This window comes from Perca fluviatilis, chromosome 10, assembly GCF_010015445.1.
Source record: "Perca fluviatilis chromosome 10, GENO_Pfluv_1.0, whole genome shotgun sequence".
Taxonomy (NCBI): domain Eukaryota; kingdom Metazoa; phylum Chordata; class Actinopteri; order Perciformes; family Percidae; genus Perca; species Perca fluviatilis.
Window position 1 is genome coordinate 22,830,410 of NC_053121.1, and position 27,258 is coordinate 22,857,667.

A 27,258-nucleotide genomic window follows, 5' to 3' on the forward strand; every position below is an offset into this window, starting at 1 on the left:
CATAATTCAAAGATATTTTTATTGTCAGGCTAAATCGGTTTTGATACCAAAGCAATGTAAAAATAAAAATAGTACAACAAAGTACATAATTTTACAAATACTCATAATGGAGGTCTGACATATCAGAATAATCAAATAAATTCAAACATGTCACAGTCATAACAAAAATAGAAAAAGTCAATACAGTACATAGAATGCATTAGGAGCTATATACTTGAAGTGTTTGCTATACCATAGACTTTACAAAATTCTACTAGAAAAACTCCCAGTACCAATGGAATATCAGGTAATATAAAATGTAAAAAACAAAAAAACAATACAAAACAAAAAATCAAAAACACTTGTGGTGTGAGTGTCTGCATTTATACAGGTGCAATCTGCATGCAAATCTGCCTCTGTGTGACAAATGATAAAAGCAGCTACAGTTTGTAAATGATTCTGTGTCATCGGTTTGACAGCAGCAGTTTAAAAATACCGTGTTTCTAAAAAGCTAGCACAAACGTCTTTGAGGAGAATACTAGTTACTAGTTCCATGTATTGGTCAGTTTCCCCTGATAAGAACAGCATTATCTGACTTATCAAGTCTGTCTTTTCAGAATAAGAGAATGTTAGCTCTGTCTAACGGAGAATTAATATCGAAGAAAGGCATTATACTAAATGTTTTGTCTCATGAGTCCCACTTATGGTACGTGTCCACATAGGCATCGCCCCACTTCCCAACATTGGAAGCTCGATGGGCTTCCCACTGGCAGTTATCAGTTTCTCCTTACTGCCCACTGTGCCAGTGGACACATACCTTTACAGTATATGCTCTGTTTTTAGTGTTTGATAAAACTGATCAAACCGGTAACAGAATCAGAGATGAAAAGTTGGTTTTGGTGCAACCCTAAAGTAGCAAGGTCAAAGATTTTGTGCTAACAGCTTAATGAGTCAAAGACAGTTTTTTGTCGTCCTTCTGATTTTAAATGAAACAAAGATGGTTGAAATAATTATGATAAGCTCCATGGGTCATTGTTGCGCGTATTTGATGATGGTGGACCTTGGCACTGACTAGCTCCCCTCAGGGAAACCTTTTCAAAAAATAACGCTCCGATGGGTCAGACAAAAGTACACAGACAAATGCCACTACAAAAGTCCACTAGTAACCAGAACAATAACAATAGTAATAATAATAATAATAATAATAATAATAATAATAATATTCCTCGACCATATACATGGTGATTTTTTTTTCCTTTTTCCCCACATTCAGGGAGTAAAAATAGATAATTTGGCAGAAAGAAAAACTGTGTTGTCCCAACAGTCCACACTGTGTCTGTGAGTGTGAAAGGGTGCAGATAATTAGCTGTGATGCTAACCCGTTTGCTCCTGGGAGCTCCCATGGAGAGAGCAGTTACTATGGTTACTGCACGCTCTCTGTCTCAGTATCTAGTGTGTGTAACAGTCTGGGAGAGTGTGTGTGTCTATACTATAAGCACAATATGTAGGTGTTGGCAAGCCTCGGGGGCTTTGCAGGCAGGTTAGTAGTGATAGATTGATCCCCATGTTGACTGATCCCCCCCACTGACACTGTAGATATTAAGACTTCTAAAGCTGATCTGCAATCTGGCCCTGCTACATCTGGACAGAGCCTGGAGCTCCGGACTGAGAGGAGGTCTGACGTTTCCATCGGGGGTGGGTCCCGTTACTGATGGGGCGGGACTTGTTGATATGATGTCACTCGGGGGCGGAGCTCTGGTTCTGCTGGTATATGGAGGCTTTATCCTTCAGCAGAGCCAGGCACAGGTGGCAGCTCCAGCTCCCTGTACAACACATAGAAACAGTGAGGCCAGGCTCAAGAACCACATGTGTAGAAATACACCATCAGCTATTCAAGCATCACTGGGGAGGACATATTTGTTTGTTTAGTCTCCATTTAGTCAAGAATATGCATTCCTCATTTACATATCTGTACATCACAGCCCACAACACAGTACCTAATTTAGGGAAGATAACTGGACTGTCTAATCATTCAAATCTCATTATCTCCTTAACCAATATGGCTCTCTATACCTTTAAAAGGACACACAATGACATCACATTCAACCGATATGATTACGCTTTGTGAAACTCTAAATGTAAAAAAAAAAAAAAATTGTCAGTTCATTGATTATTTGATAGACAACAAACAATTATATTGATGTAAAAATATAAGACTACTATTTATTTTTTTGGGGGCCAATTTAGGGCAGCAGAAACACAAGTTGTAAGCCCAACACGTGTTTTAAACATCCAGCAGTTACAAAGCAACATTGTCAGTCATTTGACTCTACCAACTCTAACCCCTATTTTCCACCAGGCGCGTCTGCACCACAGGCCCCGCGAGCAATCAAGTCAATGCTTGATATTCCACCAGCTGTGCCACAGCACGTACCAGAGGCACGTGTGAAGCGGCGCGTGTGGCACGTCTATTTTCACGCGAGCTGCCCGGCATGGAGTTTAATTACAGGAGTGCTTGGAGTGGAAGGTAGATATTAGCTTAATAAACACATGATTGTGAAGTACAAAGTAGAGACAATATAATCTGTGAGTCGGGCAGGCAAAGATGCTCCACTTCTGAGGCGCTCCTGGTGTGGTATGGCGCGTGGTGAGGGATGGAACAAAACCGCAAGGCTGCACAGACGTGCCCAGCCAAAAAATGGGGGTAACTTTGTCTGTCTTCTGTTAGGTGCTGAGCAGGTAGTGTACAGTGGGTTTTTAGTGCTTTTTCCTCAAAAACAGCTATGGAAGCGGTGAGTGAGTGAACCAAAACAGTAAAGTTGCAGCCGAAAAGCTAAACAATGAGCTGAAACTTACTATAAAGTCCCATAAAGCCGAGAGGAGCTGCAGATCCAGCTGATAGTTCTCTGTAGGTTCATCACTACGAGCGAACCCTTTCACATCCTCATTTGACACATTGCAATTATTGAAATAATGATGGTAGCTCCTTTAAACTAAGAACATTGACTTGGCTGGGAATTCCCTCCTGTAATTGTAATCAAAGCTATTCCGTTTTTGGTATCTTAGTAACAATCCAACAAAACGCTTTTCTATTAGTGTTCTGAAGTAAATTTCAAATCAGAGTAATAAATCCTACTTTTACCAAAAGCCATTACATTATACATACCTGCAAACTCAGAAGGGCTGAAAAGCGTCAAGTTTGCAGGTATGATTATATGTAAGCTGTTGCTCAGGAAAACATCTAAAGAATGCATTTATGAGGAAAAGGGCACATAGTCCCATGCTGATTTCAGGGAGGTGTCAAAGGAAATGATTATAGGAGAAGAGAACAGATCAGACAGGTTGCGGGTGCCATGAAGGTGACCTTGGATATACTGGGTGAAGCGGTGTGCATGGTAACGGCCTCTGACCCAGTACAAAGTGATGATATCCAGGATGAATAACAACATGCACATGTCTTTCGAGTCTGTTAACTTCTGCAGTGTCAGCTTACCCTCTGGTGGTTCAGTCATGGGGGGACTTAGACAGTACATGTGATAGCCTCGGTCACAGTCATCACAGAACAGCAGCTGGTCCTAAAAAAAACATCATGTTCAGTCTAGTGATTCAACAAAAACAATTCTTCATTTCTTAAATGCCACCCAACAGGACAAACTGGTGTCTGTTTAGTTAAGGAACAGACACTGTACTGAAAATACTTTCAGTATTAGGCAAAGATACTTTAAATAAAAACATATTTCAAACAAAGTTTCTTACCTGCAGCCTAATGTAACACATTTGAGAGCACGCACGCACGCGCACACACGCACGCACACACACATACGGGACTTTTCCCGGTGGGCCGGTTTTATAATAGTTTTAATAACATTGCAAGTTGTTAGTAACACCATCCAGCGGCCTGGCGCCGCTGCCTGCTGGTCAAACGGTGCAGCCTCTGCTCAACCCGTACGGCGGGGGCCGTAAACGTCCCGGTACATTTTTTGGCCCCACTCTGCCGCTGCGCACCTGCACACACAGCCGTATGTTCAGCGGGGAAGTACGACGTCTGCAAACACCAGCTGACAAGATTCCAGTCGTCCGTTATATAGTGAATGGTCAGGCTGGTGAAAGGCGCCGTGGTACGGCTCGACCACAGCTCCGTTGTAGCGGCTTAAATCCAAACCAAGTCCAAATAATGGATGTTGCACCGGTCTTTTTCACCAGCTCCTTGTTTCTCTTTTAGTCATGTTTACTCAAGATGACGATGACGCATTGCAGCTCGTGGCTCTAAACTTCGCGGGTAGATTGCGTCATCAACATGAATTATCGCAATATAATTAAAATCTCTATCGTAGGCCAATTTTGTATCGTTTATATTGCATATCGTCTCTATCGCCCATCCCTATCTGTAACAATGTATAAAAGGGCTCACGTCATTCTCTGAGGTGCCGCAAACGTTGCAGCACTTGCACTCGATGCACTGCCAGCGGTAGGTCTTCACTGCAGCCATCATCACTGGTGTGAACTGCAGGCATGTTGGATGGCCTGCAGGAAGGAGAGGACATGTTAGAAATGTTGATCTCAAGTAAGTAAAAAATATATTGTGCCATGTGTGATAACAGAAAGCTTGACAGGCATAGCAAGAGTAACTAATGGCCTTTTCACAACTGAAAGTGCAAACCAAGGTCCGGACCAAGGTTCATGTTTTTGTTACATTGTATACATTTGATCAAGTTAGTTTTGGTTTCACACTGCACTTATGCAAGCGCACTAAATAATCATACACGGCATAACTACGTCCTGTTGTCGTCCCATACATGAGCTGCGTCGCCCAATACTTGTAATTGATTGGTTGGTTTGTAGACGCGCTTCCCTGTCCTCTCGCATTCTCTCTCTGGTTTCACACCTGTAATTTTGGTTTGGATCAAACTAAAAAGTCTGAAAGTCCAGACCAAACGAGGTAGGTGTGAAAGCCCCCCTAAGGAGCATAAGCCTTAGTGAACAGTTAATAAGTAATGAATGAGACATGATAAGTTCATACCTGAGCGTCCACAGTCTGAGCAGGACACTAGCTCTTCTGATTGGCCAGTCTTCTGGTTTAAAGTGGAGTCTCCAAGACAGAAGTCACAGTAATCGTTGGGCAGCGCCAGCCCATTGGGACCCTTCTTAGTTGCTGAGCAGGAGAATGAGTGAAGAAACCATTCAGTGCACATTAAACGGTCACTTTAAACTGAGTTATCAAGGAGGATAAATTAAATACCCTTATCTTCTTCCAGATGAATATATTGCTGTTTGTCTAACTGTAGTAAAATAAAGTTTAAATCAAATATTTGAAGTATTTAAACTTTGAAGCACAGTTTTACAAACATGTTCATGCCGCTTCAGACCAACGGCACCTTTTTCTTCTCACTAACTGGCTGATTATGTATCTACTAACTCATTATCCAAACTAATGAATGAGTGACAACTGACAAAAATGCACTTGGTGAATGGATTTGCTAACACGGTGTCACATGCACAAAAGAAAACAGCAATGCAATGGATATGTTGGGGGAGGTGGGGGGGGAGATGGATGATATGCTTAAAAATGCCCTAAATCCCAACTGTGCAAGCATGTTTCAGTCAGGAACATTGAGTCTAATCCCAAAATTGGGATTCAGTCATGAAAATCAAAAAAATGAAAGGAGCAAAAATGAATGAGAGAGAGACTTCCCTTGTACAAACACACACATGCTACATGGCATGCAACCAACCCCCCCCCCCTCTGTCTCTCTCTCAGCATTAGAGAGTGACTCACTCTTCTGCTCCTCAGGCTGGCGAGGAGTGGGTGGTGCCTCGATCTCCTCGCGGTCCTCGCCCTCCTCCTCCGCCAGGTGAGAGTGTGTATAGTGGTAGCTCAGGCCAGGACGGTTCTTGTAGCGCTTCCCACAGACTGACACACACAAACGGTCATACAAAAGTGTTAAAGTGATGGCGGCTAATTCTAACGGTCCAAAAAGGCAGAGGGTGGAACCACAAAAATACGCCGTTCATCACCCCACAACCAGCTTTATTTTTCACATGGTTAATATTTGGCGCGCTAGCAAACTCATACAGCAGAGGTGAGCATTTGGCCAGCAGGAAGTTACAGAACACAACCGAAGCAGCATTTCAGAAAAAAAGAAAGAAAGAAAGAAAGAAACGCATTCGGAAGGGCAACTTTTCAAATTTCTATGCTATCAAACTTAGTTCCAGATGGGGTCTTTCAGATTACATCATACATGGCAGAAGGCTTGGTTTTGTCTTTTGGGGGGAAAGCAAAAGCCTCTCTTGCTGACTTGCATGACACACGGATGATGCAAAGGAAGCTTCTACTCACTGTCGCAGGCATAAGGTTTGTCCCTCTCCTCCAGCGCTGCAGCTGCAGCCTCCTGTTTTTTCTTGCCATTCTTGTCACTGCGACCCTATAGAACCCATTTAACAGTTGACACATACACTTCTGAAGGATCAATCCCACAGGGAACTGACAAAAGACGTGGTACTCACCTTGGACTTGCTCTTGCCTCGTCTCTTGGGGGTCTCGTCCTCAAAGTCGTCATCATCCAGGTCGTCCAAGTAGTCGTCGTGGTCAAGGACTCGCTGCAGTGAGAGGGTCTGGATTAGGTCTCACTGTATTGAATGTATGAACTCTTCCCTACTTTACTTACATTTAGAGTTTGAAAAAAATGCCTCAAAGTTGTTTCACTGTTTTTACATTTTTTGTCATTCAGTTTAACATTTACAACATGTTAACTATGTTTAACAAAAACATGTAGGAGAAGCAGACAGTTTCTCATAAGGTAAGACATGGACAAGATTGGAAAGGAAGAAATTTGCCCTGCCTTAGAAACCACAGCCTACGACTGACTTGGAGAAATAATAAGGTAAGATCAAGTTGATAGCTAAAATAATATAAAAGGATTAATTACAAAATTAAATGAAAACATTAGGCATTTAATATCAGACAATTGTAATACAACCTAAATCTATTCCTGTTATTTGTCCTGTGCTCTAGTATATATATATCATCGCTCAAAAAAAGACCTGTGTCCTTAAACAAAATACTTTTTAAGAGTGACTGAAAGGTTGTTTTGACCTGTCGAGATCAATTGCTCACAGGGATTTTCCTTTAAATGCCTTTTCGCATGTCATTAGTTGTACTGCGAGACTCTAGATCTCAGTTGCATTGGAAGAGTGTTCAGCCAGCTTTGAGCCACACCTTGCGGACACGCCCAGAGGACGTGTGAGTGGCCGCTGAGGTGGCAGGAGGCTCCACAGTTACGGAGTCATCTTCAGGGCCGCGGAGGTCCGACACTCCGCTCCTCCTGTCGAGGGGCTCCCCTTTCAGCAGGGCCTCCAGACTGCTGCCATCCACAGTCCCCAAAGCATCACGCTTCAGACCCAGCTCCAAATCTGCTATACACACCAAGCAAATTGGTAACACATGCATTGACATGACATGAACACAGAAACAGACAGACACACAAACACACCAAAATTAATTAACAGAACAGGCCATCCTACTCCTGCAACCGTTAAATATAAAGATATTGAATAATCTACATATACAAAATGTTACTACTAAGGTTGATGAATGAACCCTACTTGACTGTTTTTGTGATGGGAGACAAGTGATACCTGCTTTGAGAGGGGGGAAGGCCAAGCGGGGGTCCTCAGGGGGGTGGGAACGGCGTTTCTTCCTCCAGCGACGGGCTGGGTAAGTGTACAGCTGCCCTGGAGCTACACCTGATGAGACACAGAACAGACTGTATAGAAGAACCAGCAGGTGGAGTAGGTTTTGGTGTGCTCTGTTGCACTAAATAAATGGGCCGATGGCATGCTACACAGTACAAATTTAAATAAAAAATAAAATCACATAAAACAAGAACTTCTATAACTAATTTTATAAGTTTTTCATTAGTTTGCAGAGTATTTGTACAGGGTTTCAAACACCTTTTCCAAGGTCAAATTCAAGCACTTTATCCAAAATGTAAGCACTTTTCAATTTATCAAACTTTTCAAAAAACACAACATCAAAATTCAAGCATTTTCAAGCACCCGGACGAACCCTGTTATAAAATGCCTTTATTTTATTATCAGGATACCACATGAACTGAAAGGGTTTTTCCTGCACAGAGACAGTATTGGCGCCCCCCAAAGAGGTTTTTAGCCAGTGCCAAAATGGCTGATTTTCAGCAGTCAGCCTCCCTCCCATCTACAGCTGCTATATCTTTCAATCTATTCAATAATGTATCAGAATGCAAGAAATAAAGTCTTTCATGCTCAAAATTTCCTGCGGGAGGAACCCCAGACCCCACACTTAATAATGCCCCCCCCCCAAGGCCCATTCTGAGGCATGAAAACCCTGAACTAATGACAATATTGAATTATCATTCAGCACTTATTATATACCTGCACTCCGGTGTCTCTTCTCCATCCAGATGTAACAGTTAGACTGGGCTACACCAGTCTGAGAGTCCAAGAAAGGCATGAGGATGCTGCGCTCAGCACATAAGCGAGCGTTGTAACTATGACACTGCTCCATAGCATCTCTATAGTACTGCTCTCCCAGCCTGAAATGTGAAAGTTGGACACCGACAGGTCAAATAACAAAGATCAGGATAGCACGTTCATAATCACTGAGGGTGAACGTTGCAAATTAAGCTTTAAAAATAATAAACACTGTAAAACAAACACTGTTAAGCTATTAATGTATGCAAAAGGTATCTGAATCTGTATATGCATTATTAGTCGCTGTGCAATCCACTCTCTATTTTCATATTTTTTACTCTTAAAATGTCTGTTGAAGTTGTTGGCAACATTTAAAGTTCATTCTTGACCTGTGAATTGTAGTTCTAACCACTATCCACTTACTGGCCTTTCCTGGTGCTTTCAATACTTTTAGGTACTGACTTATCTGCCTATATATATATATATATATATATATATATATATATGTCCTCCTTGTCATTCAATACCAAATTTCAATACATAAGGATTAAATTCCATTAGCGTCAGTGAGCCAAACCAAGATGAATGCTTGTGATGTCTAAACGTAGTAGAGGCATGGAGGAAAAAGTCTGCATTATGCAGAGACAGGGCTCACGTGTGTGTTATTGTATTTTGAAAGGCTTGAATACAGTGAGCGTCACATAGGTGTAAAGAATATTTAAAAAATGATAAAGATCTGTGTGTAAATACTTTTTGTGAAAATGGATTTTATAAAATTGGTATCGAAAAAAGTATTGTTCAGAGACCGGAATCAAAGTCACAGTATCGAAAATATGATCACACATAAATTGGCTTTTTTAGAACTGCACTATAAAAAGGAGCAGTGCAACCACTTACTGTGCAACCTACTGCTATTTTGCTTGCATATTGCACTGTAATTCATAATTCTCTCCTTCACTCTTTCGTATTTCTTAAACTAATCACAGTTATTATACGAAGCCGTTTTCGGTGCAACCAAAACGAATAATCACTATGGTGCACGAGTGAGTGCCCTTCATCACAAATAACGTTACAGTATTTATTCTCAGCTTCTCACAGACTGTTGCTCTGACTGCACTACCTCAGCATTTATTAACAGCACCCACATAACCAAGCCTGAATTCATTACAATGCCTAACTTCACAACATGAACAGTAACGATGGAGGGACCTCAGAACAAAAGGTTGATTGTTAGCAAGCCTCTCCTCACAACAAAGCACCCGCCAAGTTGACAGGTTACTGTTAAATTAACTCTCTCCTTCATCTGCAGGCGGCTGACTAACAACAGTTTGGATACACTGTGTGTAACACCACCTTAAACACACCCATGAGTGGCTAAGTTAGTTCTACGTAGTGGCTAAAATACAGCTCCACAATGGGCTCGCCTCATTTATATTTGCCCACAGCTAACAAGCTAACATTAGCTCAGTGGATAACGTTATCCTCCTGGGACAAATATTGTATTGAAGATGCGATGTTTACCGTTTTCAGCACTCTGCAGTAACATGACGATTAATCAATTATACATTTAGCTCTGTATGGCTGCTCGTTTTACTGTTACAATAAATAAAGGTAAACTTACACTTTCACAACACTGTCGACGGCCGCCGCCATGTTTGCTTATTGCGGTTGTGTGAAGTACCACTGCGCCTGCGCATAGACGTTGGTGACCGTTACTGCCTCACAGGGTGAAAAACATGAAGTACACTTCAAACAGCCACTGCATGATTCTGTTGGATCAATGCAGCAGACACTAAAGCACTTTTTTTTACAGATTATTTTGATGGGATGAACAAGATAACCTCAGTTTTTCCCCCACATCTTTCACCTCCCCGATAACCCAACAATCCCATTCAAACGTTTCTATTGTCAAGGCTGGCTTACCAAGTGCCCCAAAAGCCCCAGTTTATTGTTTTGGTTATTAGGCCTAATTACTTGCAAATGTATGCACCACTACAGTACAGCTTTAATATGTGCTGGGTCCTGTTGGAGTTCACTGACCAGATGAAGGAGCTGGATATTGCTAGAACTAAATATAACCCCCCTTCTCCCATCATTCACCTGCCACCGTTTTTTTTTTAGCAAATTCCTCGTCAGCCACAGCCTGTCCCAAAAAATGAGGCAGATAATCCTTTTAACACACTAACACTAGCCTTAATAAACTTATTTGGCAGGAAAATCTTTTTTAATCAATGATTTTATTTCCTAAGCACAATCTTAATTTTATGTTTTTAACTGAAACTTGGTTAGACCATAGGCCTAATAACAGTGCTGCTGCTCTTATCGAGTCAGCCCCTCCTAACTTCAGTTTTATGAGTGAGAATAGACGAGTAAATAAGAAAGGAGGTGAAGTCGTAATTTTGTTTAATGACTCATTCCAATGTACACAAATATCTTAGGTAAATTTTGCTTCTTTTGAAAATGTGGCTCTTAAGCTGAGGTCCTTCTCTCAAGCTAGGCTATATTTCTTCATATCTACAGGCCACCTAAATACTATGCAACCTTCTTTGATGACTTTACTCAACTGCTGTCTCTATAGCCTAATCTGTATTAACTTTGAATGTGTAATTATTGCTGGTGATTTTAACATTCATGTTGACAACCTCCAGGACAGAGGGACTAAAGAACTGTGTTGTGTTTTTGATAACTATGGACTTACCCAGCAGGCAATTTTCCTCCTTCTTCACTGACAAAATTTAGAAAATTAGACAAGCAGTCAGTGCCTCCATATCAAGTACAGGGTACGTATGTGTTGTCACAGTGTCCACGCAAAACCAATTAAATATGACGCAATTTTATGCGATCAACCAAAAAGACCTGGAGGACATTATACAACATCTGAACCTGCTGCCTTGGTATTCTGCCAACAGGCTTTTCCAAAAATGTTTCAAATTGTTTGGCTTCAGCTATTCTACATATCTGTAAACACATCTCTTATTTCAGGAACCTCCCACAGGCCTTCACTTCACACTCTTAAAAACAATCTAGACATGTCACTAATGAGCAATTATAGGCCTGTATCAAACCTTCCATTTTTAAGTAAAAGCGGTTAAAGCGGTTAAAAAAGCGGCCTAAACATTTTCTTTCTTGTCACTAAACAACAGTTTTCTTGTGAAATCAGCTGCAGCTGATTCAGAATGCTGCTGCTTGAGTCCTCATTAATCGCTGGAGTCTTTACGCTGGCTTCCTGTCCCTCAAAGAATCGATTTCAAAATACTTCTGTTGGTTAATAAAGCACTGAACGGTTTAGGGCCAAAATACTTGTCTGTTCTGCTGCTACATTATGAACCTCACAGACCTCTCAGGTCGTCTGGGACAGCTCTGCTTTCTGTCCCCAGAGTCAGAACTAAACAGGGAGAAGCAGCTTTCAGCTTTTATGCTCCACATATCTGGAACAAACTCCCAGAAAACTGTGGGTCCACTGCAACTCTCAGTTCTTTTAAATCAAGGATGAAGACCTTTCTTTTTGATGCTGCCTGTCTTTAAATAATTGTTTATTTCATATACTGCATTGTAACTTTTTTTCTCGTTTTTGTATTTGTATTTTTTTTTAACTGCTCTTTAAAGGTGCAATATGTAATACTGACAGCTAGTGTTTAAAATAGTTACTGCAGTGCAAATTCAAAATACTGGAGAGAGTGGTCACTCTCTCACTTCTCCCTCGCTCACCAGCTCCCCACACACACACATCACACATGCACACACCAGCGCACAAGTATAAACATCAGGCCACTTGTATGCTACGGAGAAAGCTCTGCGTGGAGCCTCCGGCAGCAAAAAAACACCGCTGGCTAAACTATTTATAAATGCTGTCTCTCGCTAGCAATGCAGTGATCAGTGACGATTCTTTCCGACCAGTCAGCAGCCTGCAGGTTTTCACGTGACCTTTTCGGCTCGCCTCAGCTCGCTTGGAACCTCGACTGAGGAGGTACCAAAGAATTTCTAATATATCAAGAAGTGCCACTCCCTCGTTACTTCCGGCTTCTGAACTGGTTGCAGTTCCACCAGAGTTCCATATAGGGGGCGCTCACAGGCCAGTGCAGAATGAAGGGGACTCTATGGAGCTATACCCCTCAAAACCCACTTTTCTCAGGATATCATTTTTTGTCTAGTAATTTGAATGTTGCATTCGAAAGGGGAGGCTAAAAAAATACACACTGCTGTGTGTTAGATTTTTTTAATGTCACTTTTTTGTTCTAAAAAGCCTTTTAAAATGTCAATGACGTCATACGCATATACGGCCAGAGATACTGCTTTACGGCAAGCTCTGAGTTGTTTCCTTTGTTCTCTCGAGGCATCGACAACACAGCTAACAGGTAAGGCTCTCCCTGTTAATACATGTGCTAGAAAGAGGTTTGCTGATGTTTTAAAGACCACACCGAAATATTCACTCTGATATTCAGGCTCTGCTTCGGATGCCGTCAAGCGGGATCTCCGATCGTAATCACTCCTTCACTGACCAATCAGCATGCATTAGCAGAATGCTAGCGTGTTATGGGCTACAACAACTCACCCTGTAAGAAATCAAAAAGACATAAGTACTCGTTCATTCAACTTTTGACCTATAACCCATGTTGAACTTGCAAAAACTACAATCAAATCTGAGGTTTCTCAACGACAATCAGGCGAAAGAGACAAATTTAGCCGTCTAGCTCCATAGAGTCCCATTCATTTTGCACTGGACCGCGATCACCCCCAGTGGAACTCTGGTGGAACTGCAACCAAAATCGGTACAATGGGGCTGGATAGAGAGTGGAACGGCTTTCCGTAGACCGGCTTTGGTGGTACTAAAAAAAGTATCTGTTAGCAGGTACCAGGTACTTTTTCGTTAATGGAAAACCAAAAAAGGCAAGTAGAGTCGAGGCGAGTCGAGCAGGTACCATGTAATGGAAAAGCGCCATAAGTGTGGTGTCGCTACGTCATACAGCAATGGTTGATGCTCCACGCCCCTAACCAGCAGCTGATTGGACGAATGCGTGACGTGGGTGTGGCTACTCAAGAATTTCAACAGAGTGTCATGGCTACAAAAAAAAAAAAAGAGACTGACTGGGATATTTTGACAATGCGGTCAGGATGTCTGCAGGTCCTTAAAAGATGCTAAATGTCCAAATTAGACCTTCAGCCATTAATTGATTTGATACACTTAAATCTGTATTTATTTTTTACAAAACCTTTATATTTGTTTGTTTTTTAAAGTGGAAAATAGTGGCAGCAATGCCCACTCTTTGGTCAAAGAAGTCAGTTATCACTGCTTTAACTTTTGTGTCTGTTCTCTATCTTCTTCAGACCCAATTGCCACCCAACACATTGTATTTGCCAAACAAAGCATTGTATTGTGTAGGCTACTGTCCACATTTCAAAAACAATCCAGAAATAGAAAGCTATATAGATATATGATATGATAGATCAAAGTCTCATAAGCCAGATAATGTTTTACATTTAAACACTGGTGTATTTACAGTATAGGCAGCAGACAGGTTTGTGTTGATATATCTGACCTTCCTTCCTACATTTTGAAATTAATCTTGTCTGTCATAAATTGATGACGCGGTAGCTGGAGGATATCCTTAAAAAGTCTTCAGGGGCAGGCTCTAATCATGCAGTAAGAGCGTTCGTCCCATGTTGGCTGAATCCTGCAGTGGCGCCTGTTCAAATCCGACCTGCTGCCCTTTGCTGCGTGTCATCCCCCATCTCTCTCCCCCTTTCAAGTCTATCCACTGTCACTTTCTTAATAAAGGGGAAAAAGCCACAAAAAAAAGTCTTCAGATTTACAAATGGTTGTCATTAAATTGTCTTCCATTTGACACCATATTTAAAACTTAACAAGCATCTATTTAGATATTATTTTATAGATACTATTTTGTTTTTAAAATGGAAAAGTGTCTGCACGTGTTCACGCTATTGATTTACCTTCAGAATTGACAAAAACTCTTCTGAGATAGGCTACTATTATTAGTATCCTACTAGTAGGGTTACACTAAACCTACTGTGCACATCAAAGTTACAGCTACCTCATTTTGTCAATACACCATTCAAATTAGGGTCAAATACCAAATCATCACCCTGTAGCTAGTCTGGAATTGCCAGACCTTCCTTCACAGCCCTGTAGCCTGTTTCGGGAAATCACAGAAAATCTCTGATATGCCAACAGACTGGTTACAGTTGAGGAGCTTAGAGCTAAATGCAAATACTTTCCCCCCTCATACAGCGCTGTGGAGATATGTCTGGTAATGCGAGACTAGACTACCGATAGGCTACCTTAACCTAGTCAGCACCGGTCGGCACGGTATAAAAGTAATTGTAGGGTTATCAAGTGTCTACTCGGTGATAAACTCACCCCTCCCTGTTTAAGAAGGGGACGGTTAACCTGACAGACAGAAAGACAGCGCTGGATGAATCATTCCATTTCCGTTCCCATAGACTGGCGACCAGACGCTCAGCAGACTAGTTAAACAGAGAGTGAAATTCATTCAGTTGATTTATTAAAACATGTCACAGTTAACAGCCAGCTCGGCTTCTATCTAGGATACATTTATATTTCCAGCTGAATTAGCCGTTCACCGTGAATTGAATTTAGACTGCTAGATAGCTAATGTTTGCTGACAATCTACAAAAAACAGCAGCTAACAGTTACACAGCAGTTAACACCCTAGTTAGAACTAGTGGAATACAATTAGGCCTAAGTAGCCTACATACTTGTGTGGTGGGCTACCTTTACTGTAGTCTACTTAAGTGTACTGTACTTAATTGTGTGCTACTTTATAGCCTAAACCCCACTACATTTAAGTAAATATTGTAGGCAGCTGTTACTTTTTACTGTTACTTTATTTGACAGCTATAACTTAGTTGCTACATTGCATATTTTAAAAATGTATAGTAAGACTGTGAAATACAGTGAATTATTTTGCAGAACATTACATAACCTCGACTCATCTCCAAAGGCTGTTTAGACACAGTATGTAACAACTTTACTTATGATACTTTAGGTACAGTTTGCTGTTACAACTTCTGTTTTCACTAAGTAAAAATGTGAATGCAGAACCATTACTTGTAATTGAGTGTTTTTACATTGTGGTATTGGTACTTTTACTAAAGGATCTGAACACTTTTTCCATCCCTTTCCAGTGGCACATGTGCTTCACCCAGTAAATCTGTGTGTGTGTGTGTGTGTGTGTGTGTTTTAGGTTTTAAAATGCCTTCAATTTGTTACAAATAATGTGGCTGAGGAGGGATTTCAAATGATATAGCAGCCCTCCTGAAAGGGCCCAGCATTTTGATTTAAAGCTATAATTTATACACATTGTTTTAACGCTGCTATGTCAAAAAAGAAGCTGTCCAGTCAAACAAGATTACAAATGCATTGCCATGAAATGTCTTTTTAGTGCAAAATTCATAGCACATGTGACGGTCACTTACTGGCCGCAGAACACAAGCCACACCAGAATGCAGGATTTGCATCTGCACATTTGGCATGGGGGCACATGTCAAAAATCATATATGTATTTTGAAACTGTAAATTCACAACAAAAGTTCTTCTTTATATCTACTCGCACTGAGAGAGTGCCTGATTCTCTTAGTCTAACCTGTTACCCGTTTGCCTGGTCTGACCTGTTAACCACGGAAGTTTCACTGACTCCATACACACACACACACACACACACACACACACACACACACACACACACACACACACACACACACACACACACACACACACACACACACACACGTACTGTATGTATGAACTGTATGTATGTAATCATTGGTTACAGTAAAAGCAAAACAAACTAAAAAATAATTCAAAATGACTAATAAAATGCATATACACTGAAAATAAATATAAATACATTTAACATTTCATTTATGTCTTCAGATTTCCACTGGTTTTGACTCATCAGCCTTATAGTAATTTAATTGATAGTTTGGTCTGTATCAAAATGAAATGAAAGAACGAATGAATGAATGCAAAGTGAAAAAAATGAAAAAAGACAAAATCTATATAACAGTAGTTAATCTACAACTAAACCTACACATTTCTAAAAGGCTATAAGTAAATAAAAGCCTATATTGAAATTGATAAAAAAGCAACTTTGCTGTGTAAATATCGATTTACTCCTCATAGATTGAACACCTGTTTTTTTCTGCTCAGCTTTCAACAACGCCTCAATCGTGCAGACTAACTGAAACCCTGTTTTTCTTGTTTCAACCGGTTTCAACACATAATAATTAGGTTTAAGGGAGGCAGTTGGAGTCTGTCAGTCAGTCATTGCACGATGAGCTTGAATGTCCCAGGATTAATAGTGATGGTGCTCTTCTACCTGCTGGTGCTGGGCACCGGCATCTGGGCCTCCATGAAGTCCAGGCGGCTGCAGAAGAGCATGCAGGCGGACCGGACAGAGATCACCCTGCTGGGCAACAGAGGGATTAGCATGGTGGTGGGAGTCTTCACCATGACAGGTGAGCATCATTTTTAATTAAAGCTGTTCGTCGCAATAAGGTGCATGTTGAATTCCACTGTGATGCAAGTTATGGTTTATTTACATAGTCATGATGTCAGCGTTTTTGTTGGTTAAGTATTGTTTATTATTAAGTCTAACACATCTACACATCGCAAGAACGTGACTATTAACAGTTGCACACCATCATTTTGTAAGAAATGTTTCACTGGATAGAATCCATTGATCAATTTATAAATTCATGTGACATGCCTGCAGCATACATATCCTGATAGCCCAGGTTGTCCTGAAAACAAAATTATGTCTATAACTTGATTGTGTATTACAGGGTTGAGGTTACACAAGCATTATTATTACACAAAAAATTAAATCAGGCGACCCAAATATTGGGGGGAAAATGGCTTAGATGCCAGAGGGTTAAAGGTCCTATGACATGCTGCTTTTTGGATGCTTTTATATAGGCCTTAGAGGTCCCCTAATACTGTATCTGAAGTATCTTTCCTGAAATTCAGCCTTGGTGCAGAATTACAGCCAGTCCCACAATGAGCTTTCCTTAGTATGTGTCTGTAGCTTTAAATACTATTGAGGAGGGTGGGGGTGTGGCCTTGACCAACTGCCACTTTGCTCATTTGAAAGCCATGATGTCTCTCTCTCATGGGCGGGCCGAATTCTCTGGGCGGGCAAAGCAGAGAAAGGGGAGGTAACCTTGCTCCTTATGACCTCATAAGGAGGAGATTCCAGATCGGCCCATCTGAGCTTTCATTTTCTCAAAGGCAGAGCAGGATACCCAGGGCTCGGTTTACACCGAATTTCAAAACATTGACAACGAACTCTTGCAGTTTGATGGACGTCCTTATCTTTTCGAGCCAGAATATACTGACAAAGAGCTATGGGAGCTCTGTGAAAGGGCTACGAGAGAGAGAGAGATACCGGTAGTCACTGCAGCAACACAGCCTTGTACTTCAGGAAACTGGTAGTGTACCTGCAGACATTGTGAAGCTATGGCCACCGAACAGGAGTGTCTGTGCGCCCGCATGTAAAAATGAACGTGACTGTCTTTATAATCTATCTTTTCAATAAACTATCTGTACACTTACAACATTCTCACTGCTTCAGTTAACATTTAGGGACCCTCGTTATGCTAACGTTAAGGTGTGATGATATTTTGAGCCTTTTTAGTGGTATTAAATAGCGATTTAATTTGAGTGTCCCTGTGCCCCATATACTAGCGTTGTAGGCTAGTCAGTGGTCCGCGCTAGCATGTTCCAAGCTACAAACACATTCGATTAGCATGAAAACATGTCCCAGAGAACGACAGAGTGGGTACACATCTGTTATTAACCCCTAGGTTTGTTTTGCGCCGGAATTGTCCTTTAACTGGTTTAGAGCGAATAAACTAGACTATGCAAAGCGTAGTTTCGTCACAAGTTGACGTTACGCCTGGTTGTAGATTGCTAACCGAAGAGAGTTTAGAGGCTGTTCTTTGGCTAAATGGAGAGAGGTAGCATTTTACAAGTTGGCCACCTGTGCAGAATACAGGGTTGTAGCAGAGATATTTGGTGTCAGTAAGACAACCGTTCACCGCTGTGTATATGTAGTGTGCAGGGCCATACGATTTCAATCTGTTGAACCAATTCGTCAATTTACCCGACTTGCTGAGGCACAGGCTATAGAGCAACGCAACTTCACTACGCACCTTGTGCCACAAGTGTATGGCACGCTGGATGGGACCTATATCCCGATCCTTCCCCCATCCGGTGGATACCGGGACTATAGTCATGTGAGTTACATGTTTGCTACGTCACAACTTATTTGGCAAAGCTGTTTCCATCTCCCATTTTGCGCAAAAACTCTTTTTCAAAAAAGGCAAAAACCACCTCAAGTGAGCGTAAAAACCTTTTTTGCGAATTTGAGGAAGTTTTCTCAAATTTTGCCCTTTTCCATCAACATTTTCTAATGCGATACTTCAAAATTTGCATAAAAATACGTTGATGGAAACATGACTATTGATCTTTGACTCATTTTTGATTTCGTTTATGGTACATATAGTTTTATGTGGTGTTTCAAATGTACAATGAGTTATTAATATAACTGATTGATAATAACTAATTGATAATAGTAGGCCAGTTTAGCCTAAACAGGGTTACAATGTGATCAGTGATGCTGTGTGTGTTATGTGTGTGTGTGTGTGTGTGTGTGTGTGTGTGTGTGTGTGTGTGTGTGTGCGTGTGCGTGTGTGTGTGCGTGTGTGTGTGTGTGTGTGGGCTTCCTACAGCTACATTTGTTGGAGGGGGCTTCATCGTTGGTATGACAGAGGCAGTGTACACTCCAACCATGGGTCTGACCTGGGCTGTCATACCGGTAACAGCAGCCCTGTCTTTCATTGTTGGTAAGACAGTTTTTCAGGCATCATAAAAATGGCATCATTTGTAGGCTATATGTATTTCGGATTTAATATTGATTTTTCAAAACTACTTCATTCAACCCGTGGCAGTGGCAACTTTTGCTGACTTTTCTCCTTCATTCTCCAGTAGACTTGCAGTAACTCTGGCAGCGATAATACGCATTGAGCTCAGGCTCGTACACAGCACGGATAGAGAACCAACCCGTTCTCACTCTCAACTTGTAAAATACGGACGCTTGGTCAGTGGCTCTCAGCGTCAGATACAACGCAAAAAGCACCCTTCAGCGTGTGTATAAAACGCACCCGGCAGAGCAGCAGCTCCGCGGTGCTTGAAGATGACGTAGTATCTATCTATAAATTGCAGGAACGTCTTTCTGTCTGTGTGTGTGTGTGTGTGTGTGTGTGTGTGTGTGTGTGTGTGTGTGTGTGTGTGTGTGTGTTTGCGGCATATCTCTCGAACCGTTAGTCCGATGGATTTCAACTTGACAGGTGTCTTGCTACGGGCACACAACAACAACTCTTTTCCTGCTATTGTATTAAATTGCTGTGAGCTGGCAGAACATAACGTAATCTCGGAGATTATTCCTTCAGAGTGCTGTGCAATGCGAGAAAATCTCAGAGTTGAACCGGGCAGATACATCAGTTTTCATCAGACTCACCCTGGGTCGGGTTAATTAAGTCGCCAAAATAACCCTGCGAATCAAATCCATAACTCTATTCTATACATTTTTAATTCTAATTAACCATCAAGCCACTAAACCTGTATGGAAATGAACACGTCTGCTGAAATGTTAAATTCATTAACGATCCGACACGAGACAACACTCTCTCTCTCTCTCTCTCTCTCTCTCTCTCTCTCTCTCTCTCTCTCTCGCACGCACACACGCACACACACGCGCAGTCCGATTCTGGTGGTTGATGAACGCAGATATGTGCTGATTAGTTCTCAGTTCGGGCCAGGTGGGTAGCGCACTGCCATGAGTCTAATGTCTGATTACACCATATTTTTATATAAAATAATAAATATTTTGTGATTACATTCTGAATCTGCAGCGTTCTCTGTCAGGTAAATACAGTATTAAGCTACAATAGTCTCTGATGTAGAAGTAGCCTATAGTAGTAGGCTATGAAGTGGAGGTGCATAATAAGTGGTTTGGGGTCCTTCTGTAAGTCATTTTGGGGTACAATTTGGTTTTGATGAATTCTACAAGCAGCAATACCACAGGCCAAGCAATCGCCCGTTCCAAACAGGCATGTTTTCAACGGGCACTGCACTAGTTAAGAGTAACAATGGTAGTGAGTAGTATGAAAGGCCGAAATGCCGCGTAGGGAGGTTGGTTGGGGTGGTTGATAGGTCAAACAACATAGGACTTTTACCCTGTTCTCTGGGTTCATGTCTCTTTTCCTAAACCCAACTGTCCCGTTCTTGTCCTGTTCTTCTTTTCCCAAACCTAACTGGCCTGTTTTTCTTTTCCTAAACCCAACTGTCCCGTTCTTGTTCCGTTCTTCTTTTCCTAAACCTAAATGTCCTGTTCTTTTTTTCCTAAACCCAACTGTCCCGTTCTTGTCCCGTTCTTCTTTTCCTAAACACAACCGTCCTGTTCTTGTCCAGCGTCACGGAAACGTACCTTTTATAAGCCCACCCACAATCTTTTCCTAAACCCAAAGTGACACCAATAGTGCCGACCTAGAGCGTTTAGACAAAGCTTGTTTAGATATGACTCTAAAGGAGACTTTTAGCGTCAATAACAACGTCAGCTGACAATGCGTCCGTATTTTACGCGATGGGAGTGAGAATTTGTTGAGAGAACGCTTAGCGGGGCAAGGAGGCATTTCATTGGTACTTTCCAAGCGGACCACAAGGCAGTGATTGGTGGGCGTTTTTACAGGATTACAGCAGCTACAGATGACAGATCTTTTTCACTCCTTTTTCAGAGCCCCATAAGTTAGTTATTGCTGTCTAGTTTTAAAAACCATTTCAAACAATATATATAAAAAAGAGTGTATATTGGAAATAGTTACCAACTCTTTGATATGGACCTATATTGCTCATTAGCTGATTAGTGTCTAGATTGTTCTTTTTTTAGGAGTGGTTTGGTGACTGCAGTTTTCAAGGCTATTGGGAAGATACCTGAGAGATGTGTTTACAATCTGTAGAAGGTCTGAGGCCAAACAATTTTAAACATTTTTTTAAAAGCCTTTTGGCAGAATACCAAGGCAACTTGAGGAAGATTTCAGATGTTGTATGATGTCCTCCAGGTTTTTATGGTTGGTCGCATGAAATGGTGTCATGGTATTTGAATTGGTTTTACGTGGACACATATCATGTACCTGATATGGAGGCACTGACTGCTTGTCTAACTTTTCTTTTGTCTCCCTTTGTGGGATTCAATCGTTAAGGTGGACTTTTCTTCGCCAAGACGATGAGAGACAAAAAATATGTGACAATGATGGACCCGTTCAAGATCAAGTATGGAAATGCAATAAGTGGAGTTCTGTCTGTGGCACTACTGATATCTGATATAATCTGGGTTACAGGAACTCTAATTGGTTTAGGTAAGTCACACTTATGGAAAAATTTTGAAGCAGCACAACTCATATTCACACACGTAAAGAAGGTTTGGAAAATTTAGATGACTGAAGAATTATTTAATGAAATCTTGATCAAGGAGAATTTAGAATTAAACAGTACAAGGTAGTGCCATCCCAACTTCTGAAGTTCCTGTCTTCCTGAAGGTGTATTTAAATTAATGTCCGGATGTTTTAAATTTACCTGAACCATCAATGTAAACAAAGATATTGCAGGTGCCATAAACACATATGCTTACCTTAATCATGAACCCAAACACCTCAGCACAGACTGAAAACTGATGTCAGTCTTACCGTATTACAGTAGAGGCTATCTTTAGGTGTGTGCGTATTAATGTGAGTATGTGTAAATCGTCTCCTTTTATAAATGTAGTACATTTATATATGAGCCAGGATGTATGTGATTGTGTTACTTTTATAGGTGCAACAATGAGTGTGATCCTGGATTTGCCCTATACTGTTTGCATTTGGCTCTCTGCCGCAGTAGCCATCATCTACACACTTCTGGGAGGCCTCTACTCTGTAGCCTACACCGACATCATACAGCTAACCCTCATATTCTTCAGTTTGGTGAGTTCCTTGCTTACATAGAAAATAATTTCTTCCAAAAGCTTATTATAAGACAATTTGACAGAAACATTTTGAAGCTTGATAAAGCCTGCCCTGTTGTTGGAAGAGAAAAGTTTTCCATTGAGGGACAAAACATCTTATGATTATCTTATGCAAAGCTTGTGGTGCCATTCTGCCAAGTCTCTAAACATCTGCTTGTCACACATACAGTACATATCTACAGTACTTAACAGGTGAATATGCATGTTTTAAAATGTTTAAGTCAGTGGTTCATTGTCTCTTCTGCAGTGGTTATGTGTCCCCTTCATCCTTATGAATGCCCATTCAACTGACATCACCAAGACTGCTTTCAACTTCACCTACCAGGCCCCCTGGATTGGTTCAGTGGATAAAGAAAGAGCGTGGAGGTGGATTGATAATTTCTTGTTATTGGTAAAGACTATTTTGATATTACACAGTAGGAAAAGCAAGAGTAAATACTAAAATGAATGATGGCTGAATTCCATTAAGCTGCTTCAGTTTCAGGGTCATGCTGGCTCACTGTCACCCTGTCATGTCTTACTGGGACTTGAGTAGAACACAGCCATTGGTAAGGCCATAAGTAACAACTGTGTTTTTCCCACTATAAAGGTTCGGTCACATTATGTTTTTATTCAGTATAATTTACCCACATTGTGCCCAGAAAAAGGATGTGGTTTTGTATTTCTGATGCAGGTAGTAAATAAATATTGATCATAAACAGTGTATAAGAGTGATTTTAAAGTTTGTGATTGCATAGTGTGACATTTTACTTAAAATAGTGATAAAACATACTAGAATAATACCTTCTCCAATTCCAATCACAGTGCATCAGTGTTTCTGAGCGCATCTGCTGAAAGGCTTCAATTGAAGCGAATGGGAAATAGTCATAGGATAGAAGTGTTATGTGACCAATACCATGACAAGTCAAAAATATCTGCTGTGAAAACGGCCTGTCGGAGGATGCATAACAAAACTTTACCCTTGGGCGCCATGTAGGGATTCCTGTTCAGTTTATCTGACATCAGTAGCGAGAAGAAGGACATCATTGTGCGATATGAAATTTCACTGATTCTGGTCACGTGGCCATTAAAAAAGAAGTTAAGTGACACAACAGTGAAGTGACACAACTACTAATGGTCAATGACACACATAAGACCTATTTCCATTGTTGTCCTCGATGTACAGAGTGCAATAGGGCTGTACCCAACTCAGAATTTTGTCAGTCGAATCGGATCTGGCTGTTAAATACGAATATTTGACCATTTGTTCCTTTTTTTATATATAGAGGATCAAACAGCACAATGCTTTACGCCCCTGTTTCTAGAACATTATCGTTAAGGAGTGTGGATGCTCACATTGTTATAGTTATTGTTCTTGGATGGCACTTTAAAGGCTACTAGAGTGTAAGAGTGTTTGTTTTTCTAAGGCTTTTGGTAACCTTGGATATCAGGACTTCCACCAGAGGACCCTGTCAGCTGCCTCGTCAGCCACAGCCAGGATCACCTGCTTTATTGCAGCTCCCCTCATCCTCATACTCGGAATCCCATCCATGCTGATTGGAGCAGTCGCAGCATCAACAGGTACAACAATGGATTTAATTAGAAAAGGGAAGCGATACTATGCTCATGTATGCCTCATTTTTTGTGTCAGACTGGAACACGACTGTGTATGGCTCCCCGTCCCCATACGAGCGTGGAGAGGCCGGTCTGGTTCTGCCCATTGCTCTGCAGCACCTCACACCACACTACATCTCCATCATCGGTATTGGAGCTATAGCTGCTGCCGTGATGTCATCAACGGACTCTGCTTTATTGTCAGCCGCCTCCATCTTCACATCCAACATCTATAAGAACATCCTCAGGACCGAGGTAAGAGGAGACCTGAGGAGAAGAGCAAGCTTGTGGGTTTTAGTTTGGTTTCAGCTTACAGGCATTTCCCCCTTGCAGGCATCAGAGGGGGAGCTCCAGTGGGTAATCCGTGCCACTGTGGTGTTGGTGGGCTTGGCTGGTACAGTGCTCACCTTCCTACACAACAGCATTATGGTTTTCTGGATCCTGGGCTCAGGCATAACCTACACCATCATGTTCCCTCAACTCGTCTGCGTCCTCTTCTTTAACATCTCCAATGGCTACGGCTCCGTCATGGGCTTGCTAGTAGGAGTATTATTGAGACTGCTGAGCGGCGAGCCATCTATAGGGTTGCCTGTTGTTCTCCACTTTCCAGATTGCACTCTTGAGGATGGCATATATGTCCAGCACTCTCCTGTTCAGACGATCTGCATGTTGTCCAACATGTTTGCCACTTTGTTGTTCTCCTCCCTGGCGTCACTGCTCTTCAATAAAGGACTGATTCCTGAGAGGTGGGACGTATTTAAAGTGAAAACTCACAAACCAACCCAGAACCTAATGCTAATGAGCAATGGTACCACAAAAACAGACGAGGAGGAGAAAACTGAAGATCAGAATGAGACTGAATTAATGTTTACTACAAATCAGTAGGATTGAAAGAAAAACGGTTTAATGGGATGCTTACATGTTTTGTATGGTGATATTTTATCACGTCTCTATTTTTATACCAAATACTTTTCTCTTTGTAAAATTATATAGGATGGTGTAAGAATTCATCTCTTGCAACAAGTGCATGTGTTGTGAATGTATAATACTTGCTTTGGCAATGGTAGTCCTGTACTTAGGTACAATTTTGAAGTACTTGTTCTTTACTTGAGTATTTCTATTTTCTGTTACTTCTACTCCTCTATACTTCAGAGGGCGATATTGTACTTTTTACTCAACATTTATTTAATAAAACAAAATATAATTAACAAATACTGTACATTATTATGTTTTATTATAAGATTAGACTTTATTGATCCTGAGGGGAAATTTACAAGCTAACACGAAGTATATAAAGTAATTACAATAACCAACTGCAATATTAAACTGATGCCACAATGCATCAATTATAGAATCCAATAATAAAACATAAATTATTCTGAAATGGGCCATTCTGCATGATGATGACTTACTTTTGGTTACTTTCTGTATATTCTGTTGCCAATACTTTTTTACTTATACTTTTTTACTTAAGTAACATTTTGAATATAGGTCTTTTACCTGTAACAGTATTTCTACATTGTGGTATTGCTACTTTTATTTTGGTAAGAAATTTGATGACTTCTTCCACCACTTAATTTCAATCAGGAGAGACTTCCTTGCAATTATGAACATATTTCATGTACAGACAAACATGTAAATGTACAAGTCTCTGGAGATTGGACTCTATCGAACCCAAATGTCCTAAAGGGTTTAAGGAAACCCAAACATATCCCCCGATGGAGTCCAGACACTGGTGGTGGTGAATGAGCAGAGGAACCATCGACAGCCAAGCACAGACGAACCCAGGTCTGAGGGCGTGACCACCGGTGGCAGAAGCACTAACTTACCTGAAACGACAACTGCCAACCACGGAAGAGAGAGCAGATTTAAAGCAGGAGGTCATGCTGTGATAGGCTCGTGACAAATGGCCGACCCTGATTGGTTTAACTAACAACGACACAGCTGCTCTGATTACTACCAAAGCCGGTCTACGGAAAGCCGTTCCACTCCCTATTCAGCCCCATTGTACCGGATTTTGGTTGCAGTTCCACCATAGTTCCACTGGGGGTGATCGCGGTCCAGTGCAAAATGAATGGGACTCTATGGAGCTAGACGGCTAAATTTGTCTCTTTCGCCTGATTGTGGTTGAGAAACCTCAGATTTGATTGTAGTTTTTGCAAGTTCAACATGGGTTATAGGTCGAAAGTTGAATGAATGAGTACTTATGTCCTTTTGATTTCTTACAGGGTGAGTCGTTGTAGCCCATAACACGCTAGCATTCTGCTAATGAATGCTGATTGGTCAGTGAAGGAGTGATTACGATCGGAGATCCCGCTTGACGGCATCCGAAGCAGAGCCTGAATATCAGAGTGAATATTTCGGTGTGGTCTTTAAAACATCAGCAAACCTCTTTCTAGCACATGTATTAACCAAGGGGGTAAGCTTCGCTTCAGAACTCGAGCCATCTATGGCGCCATTTTGTTGCTACCTGGCCATCACCTCCCGTTAGCATTCCGCTGACCGCCATTTTTTTTTACGTCACTTGACTGCGAATAACTTTACATCTTCAGCGTTTAAAGACTATTTGTCCATTGTTTAGTTCTAAAGAAACACGACAACGTATAAAAGGCTCCATGACCTTGTATCTCACGTTATGGCTCCGTAGCAGACGTCTTTGTAAAAATAGGCTAACGATTGTGTCATAACCAAGTGACTTACTGTCGCACAGTAGAGGAATTACCGTATAGTACAGGAGAAGCTCGCAGGCAGTTTCGACTTACGTTAGCTGTTTAGGTTTAATTACTAATGTTAACTAGCATGTTAGTTAGCAATAATTAGCCTGTGCCTATGTTATCTCCTTACATATACCTACACTCTCCGTCTCTGTAAGATTGGGAATGACTGAGATTTCTCTTGGCACAGCTACAAGAAGACTTACAACTTTCAGACACGTTGCTCACGTCACATTTACGTTGTCTCTGTCAGTTGGAGGCTGCGCAGTAAAGCTGGCCATCACCGGAAAAGTGCTTCTAATAGCCTTCACTGGTCTCCGTCCAGAGCAACGGGGTCTATTGGTCCATTATATATATGTCAATGGTATTAACAGGGAGAGCCTTACTTGTTAGCTGTGTTGTCGATGCCTCGAGAGAACAAAGGA

The 27,258-nt window shown here is 41.3% G+C and overlaps 2 protein-coding genes across 7 annotated transcripts; one reads left to right on the forward strand and one right to left on the reverse strand.

The window, feature by feature from the left end:
- On the reverse strand, nucleotides 1-10,160 carry dpf2l (D4, zinc and double PHD fingers family 2, like). 3 transcript variants are annotated; one of them, XM_039813978.1, is made up of 11 exons: nucleotides 10,049-10,160; nucleotides 8,389-8,549; nucleotides 7,615-7,722; nucleotides 7,196-7,389; nucleotides 6,484-6,576; nucleotides 6,317-6,401; nucleotides 5,756-5,890; nucleotides 5,000-5,131; nucleotides 4,391-4,503; nucleotides 3,473-3,554; nucleotides 1-1,802 (listed from the first exon to the last, which is right to left on the reverse strand). In XM_039813978.1, exons 1-11 carry the CDS (start codon nucleotides 10,078-10,080, stop codon nucleotides 1,717-1,719), a joined length of 1,221 nt encoding a protein of 406 aa, XP_039669912.1. In that variant the 5' UTR covers nucleotides 10,081-10,160; the 3' UTR covers nucleotides 1-1,716. The 3 variants fall into 3 exon arrangements, with proteins under 3 accessions (XP_039669912.1, XP_039669911.1, XP_039669913.1); XM_039813977.1 differs by having other exon boundaries at nucleotides 7,196-7,392; XM_039813979.1 differs by lacking the exon at nucleotides 5,756-5,890 and having other exon boundaries at nucleotides 7,196-7,392.
- A 6,548-nt stretch (nucleotides 10,161-16,708) lies between these two features.
- LOC120566951 (high-affinity choline transporter 1-like) lies at nucleotides 16,709-25,292 on the forward strand. 4 transcript variants are annotated; one of them, XM_039813678.1, is made up of 9 exons: nucleotides 16,709-16,923; nucleotides 19,198-19,311; nucleotides 21,727-21,882; nucleotides 22,337-22,485; nucleotides 22,774-22,892; nucleotides 23,005-23,074; nucleotides 23,933-24,086; nucleotides 24,157-24,374; nucleotides 24,453-25,292. In XM_039813678.1, the coding sequence occupies exons 1-9, from the start codon at nucleotides 16,740-16,742 to the stop codon at nucleotides 25,002-25,004; spliced, it is 1,716 nt and encodes a 571-aa protein (XP_039669612.1). In that variant the 5' UTR covers nucleotides 16,709-16,739; the 3' UTR covers nucleotides 25,005-25,292. The 4 variants fall into 4 exon arrangements, with proteins under 4 accessions (XP_039669612.1, XP_039669614.1, XP_039669613.1 ...); XM_039813680.1 differs by having other exon boundaries at nucleotides 23,062-23,074; XM_039813679.1 differs by lacking the exon at nucleotides 23,005-23,074 and having other exon boundaries at nucleotides 22,774-22,917.
- Nucleotides 25,293-27,258: the final 1,966 nt, after the last annotated feature.

What these genes read in the sequence shown, in the direction of transcription:
- dpf2l (XM_039813977.1), bottom strand. Translation starts at nt 10,080, where the DNA reads ATGGCGGCGGCCGTCGACAGTGTTGTGAAAGT. An exon ending in GCGGCACCTCAGAGAATGAC is followed by an intron (nt 3,555 to 4,390) that starts GTGAGCCCTTTT and finishes TGTTTTTTTTAG; the next exon opens with GACCAGCTGCTGTTCTGTGA. An exon ending in CATGACTGAACCACCAGAGG is followed by an intron (nt 1,803 to 3,472) that starts GTAAGCTGACAC and finishes TGTGTTGTACAG; the next exon opens with GGAGCTGGAGCTGCCACCTG.
- LOC120566951 (XM_039813678.1), top strand. Translation starts at nt 16,740, where the DNA reads ATGAGCTTGAATGTCCCAGGATTAATAGTGATGGTGCTCTTCTACCTG. An exon ending in GGGAGTCTTCACCATGACAG is followed by an intron (nt 16,924 to 19,197) that starts GTGAGCATCATT and finishes GGCTTCCTACAG; the next exon opens with CTACATTTGTTGGAGGGGGC. An exon ending in TGAGTAGAACACAGCCATTG is followed by an intron (nt 23,075 to 23,932) that starts GTAAGGCCATAA and finishes TGTTTTTCTAAG; the next exon opens with GCTTTTGGTAACCTTGGATA.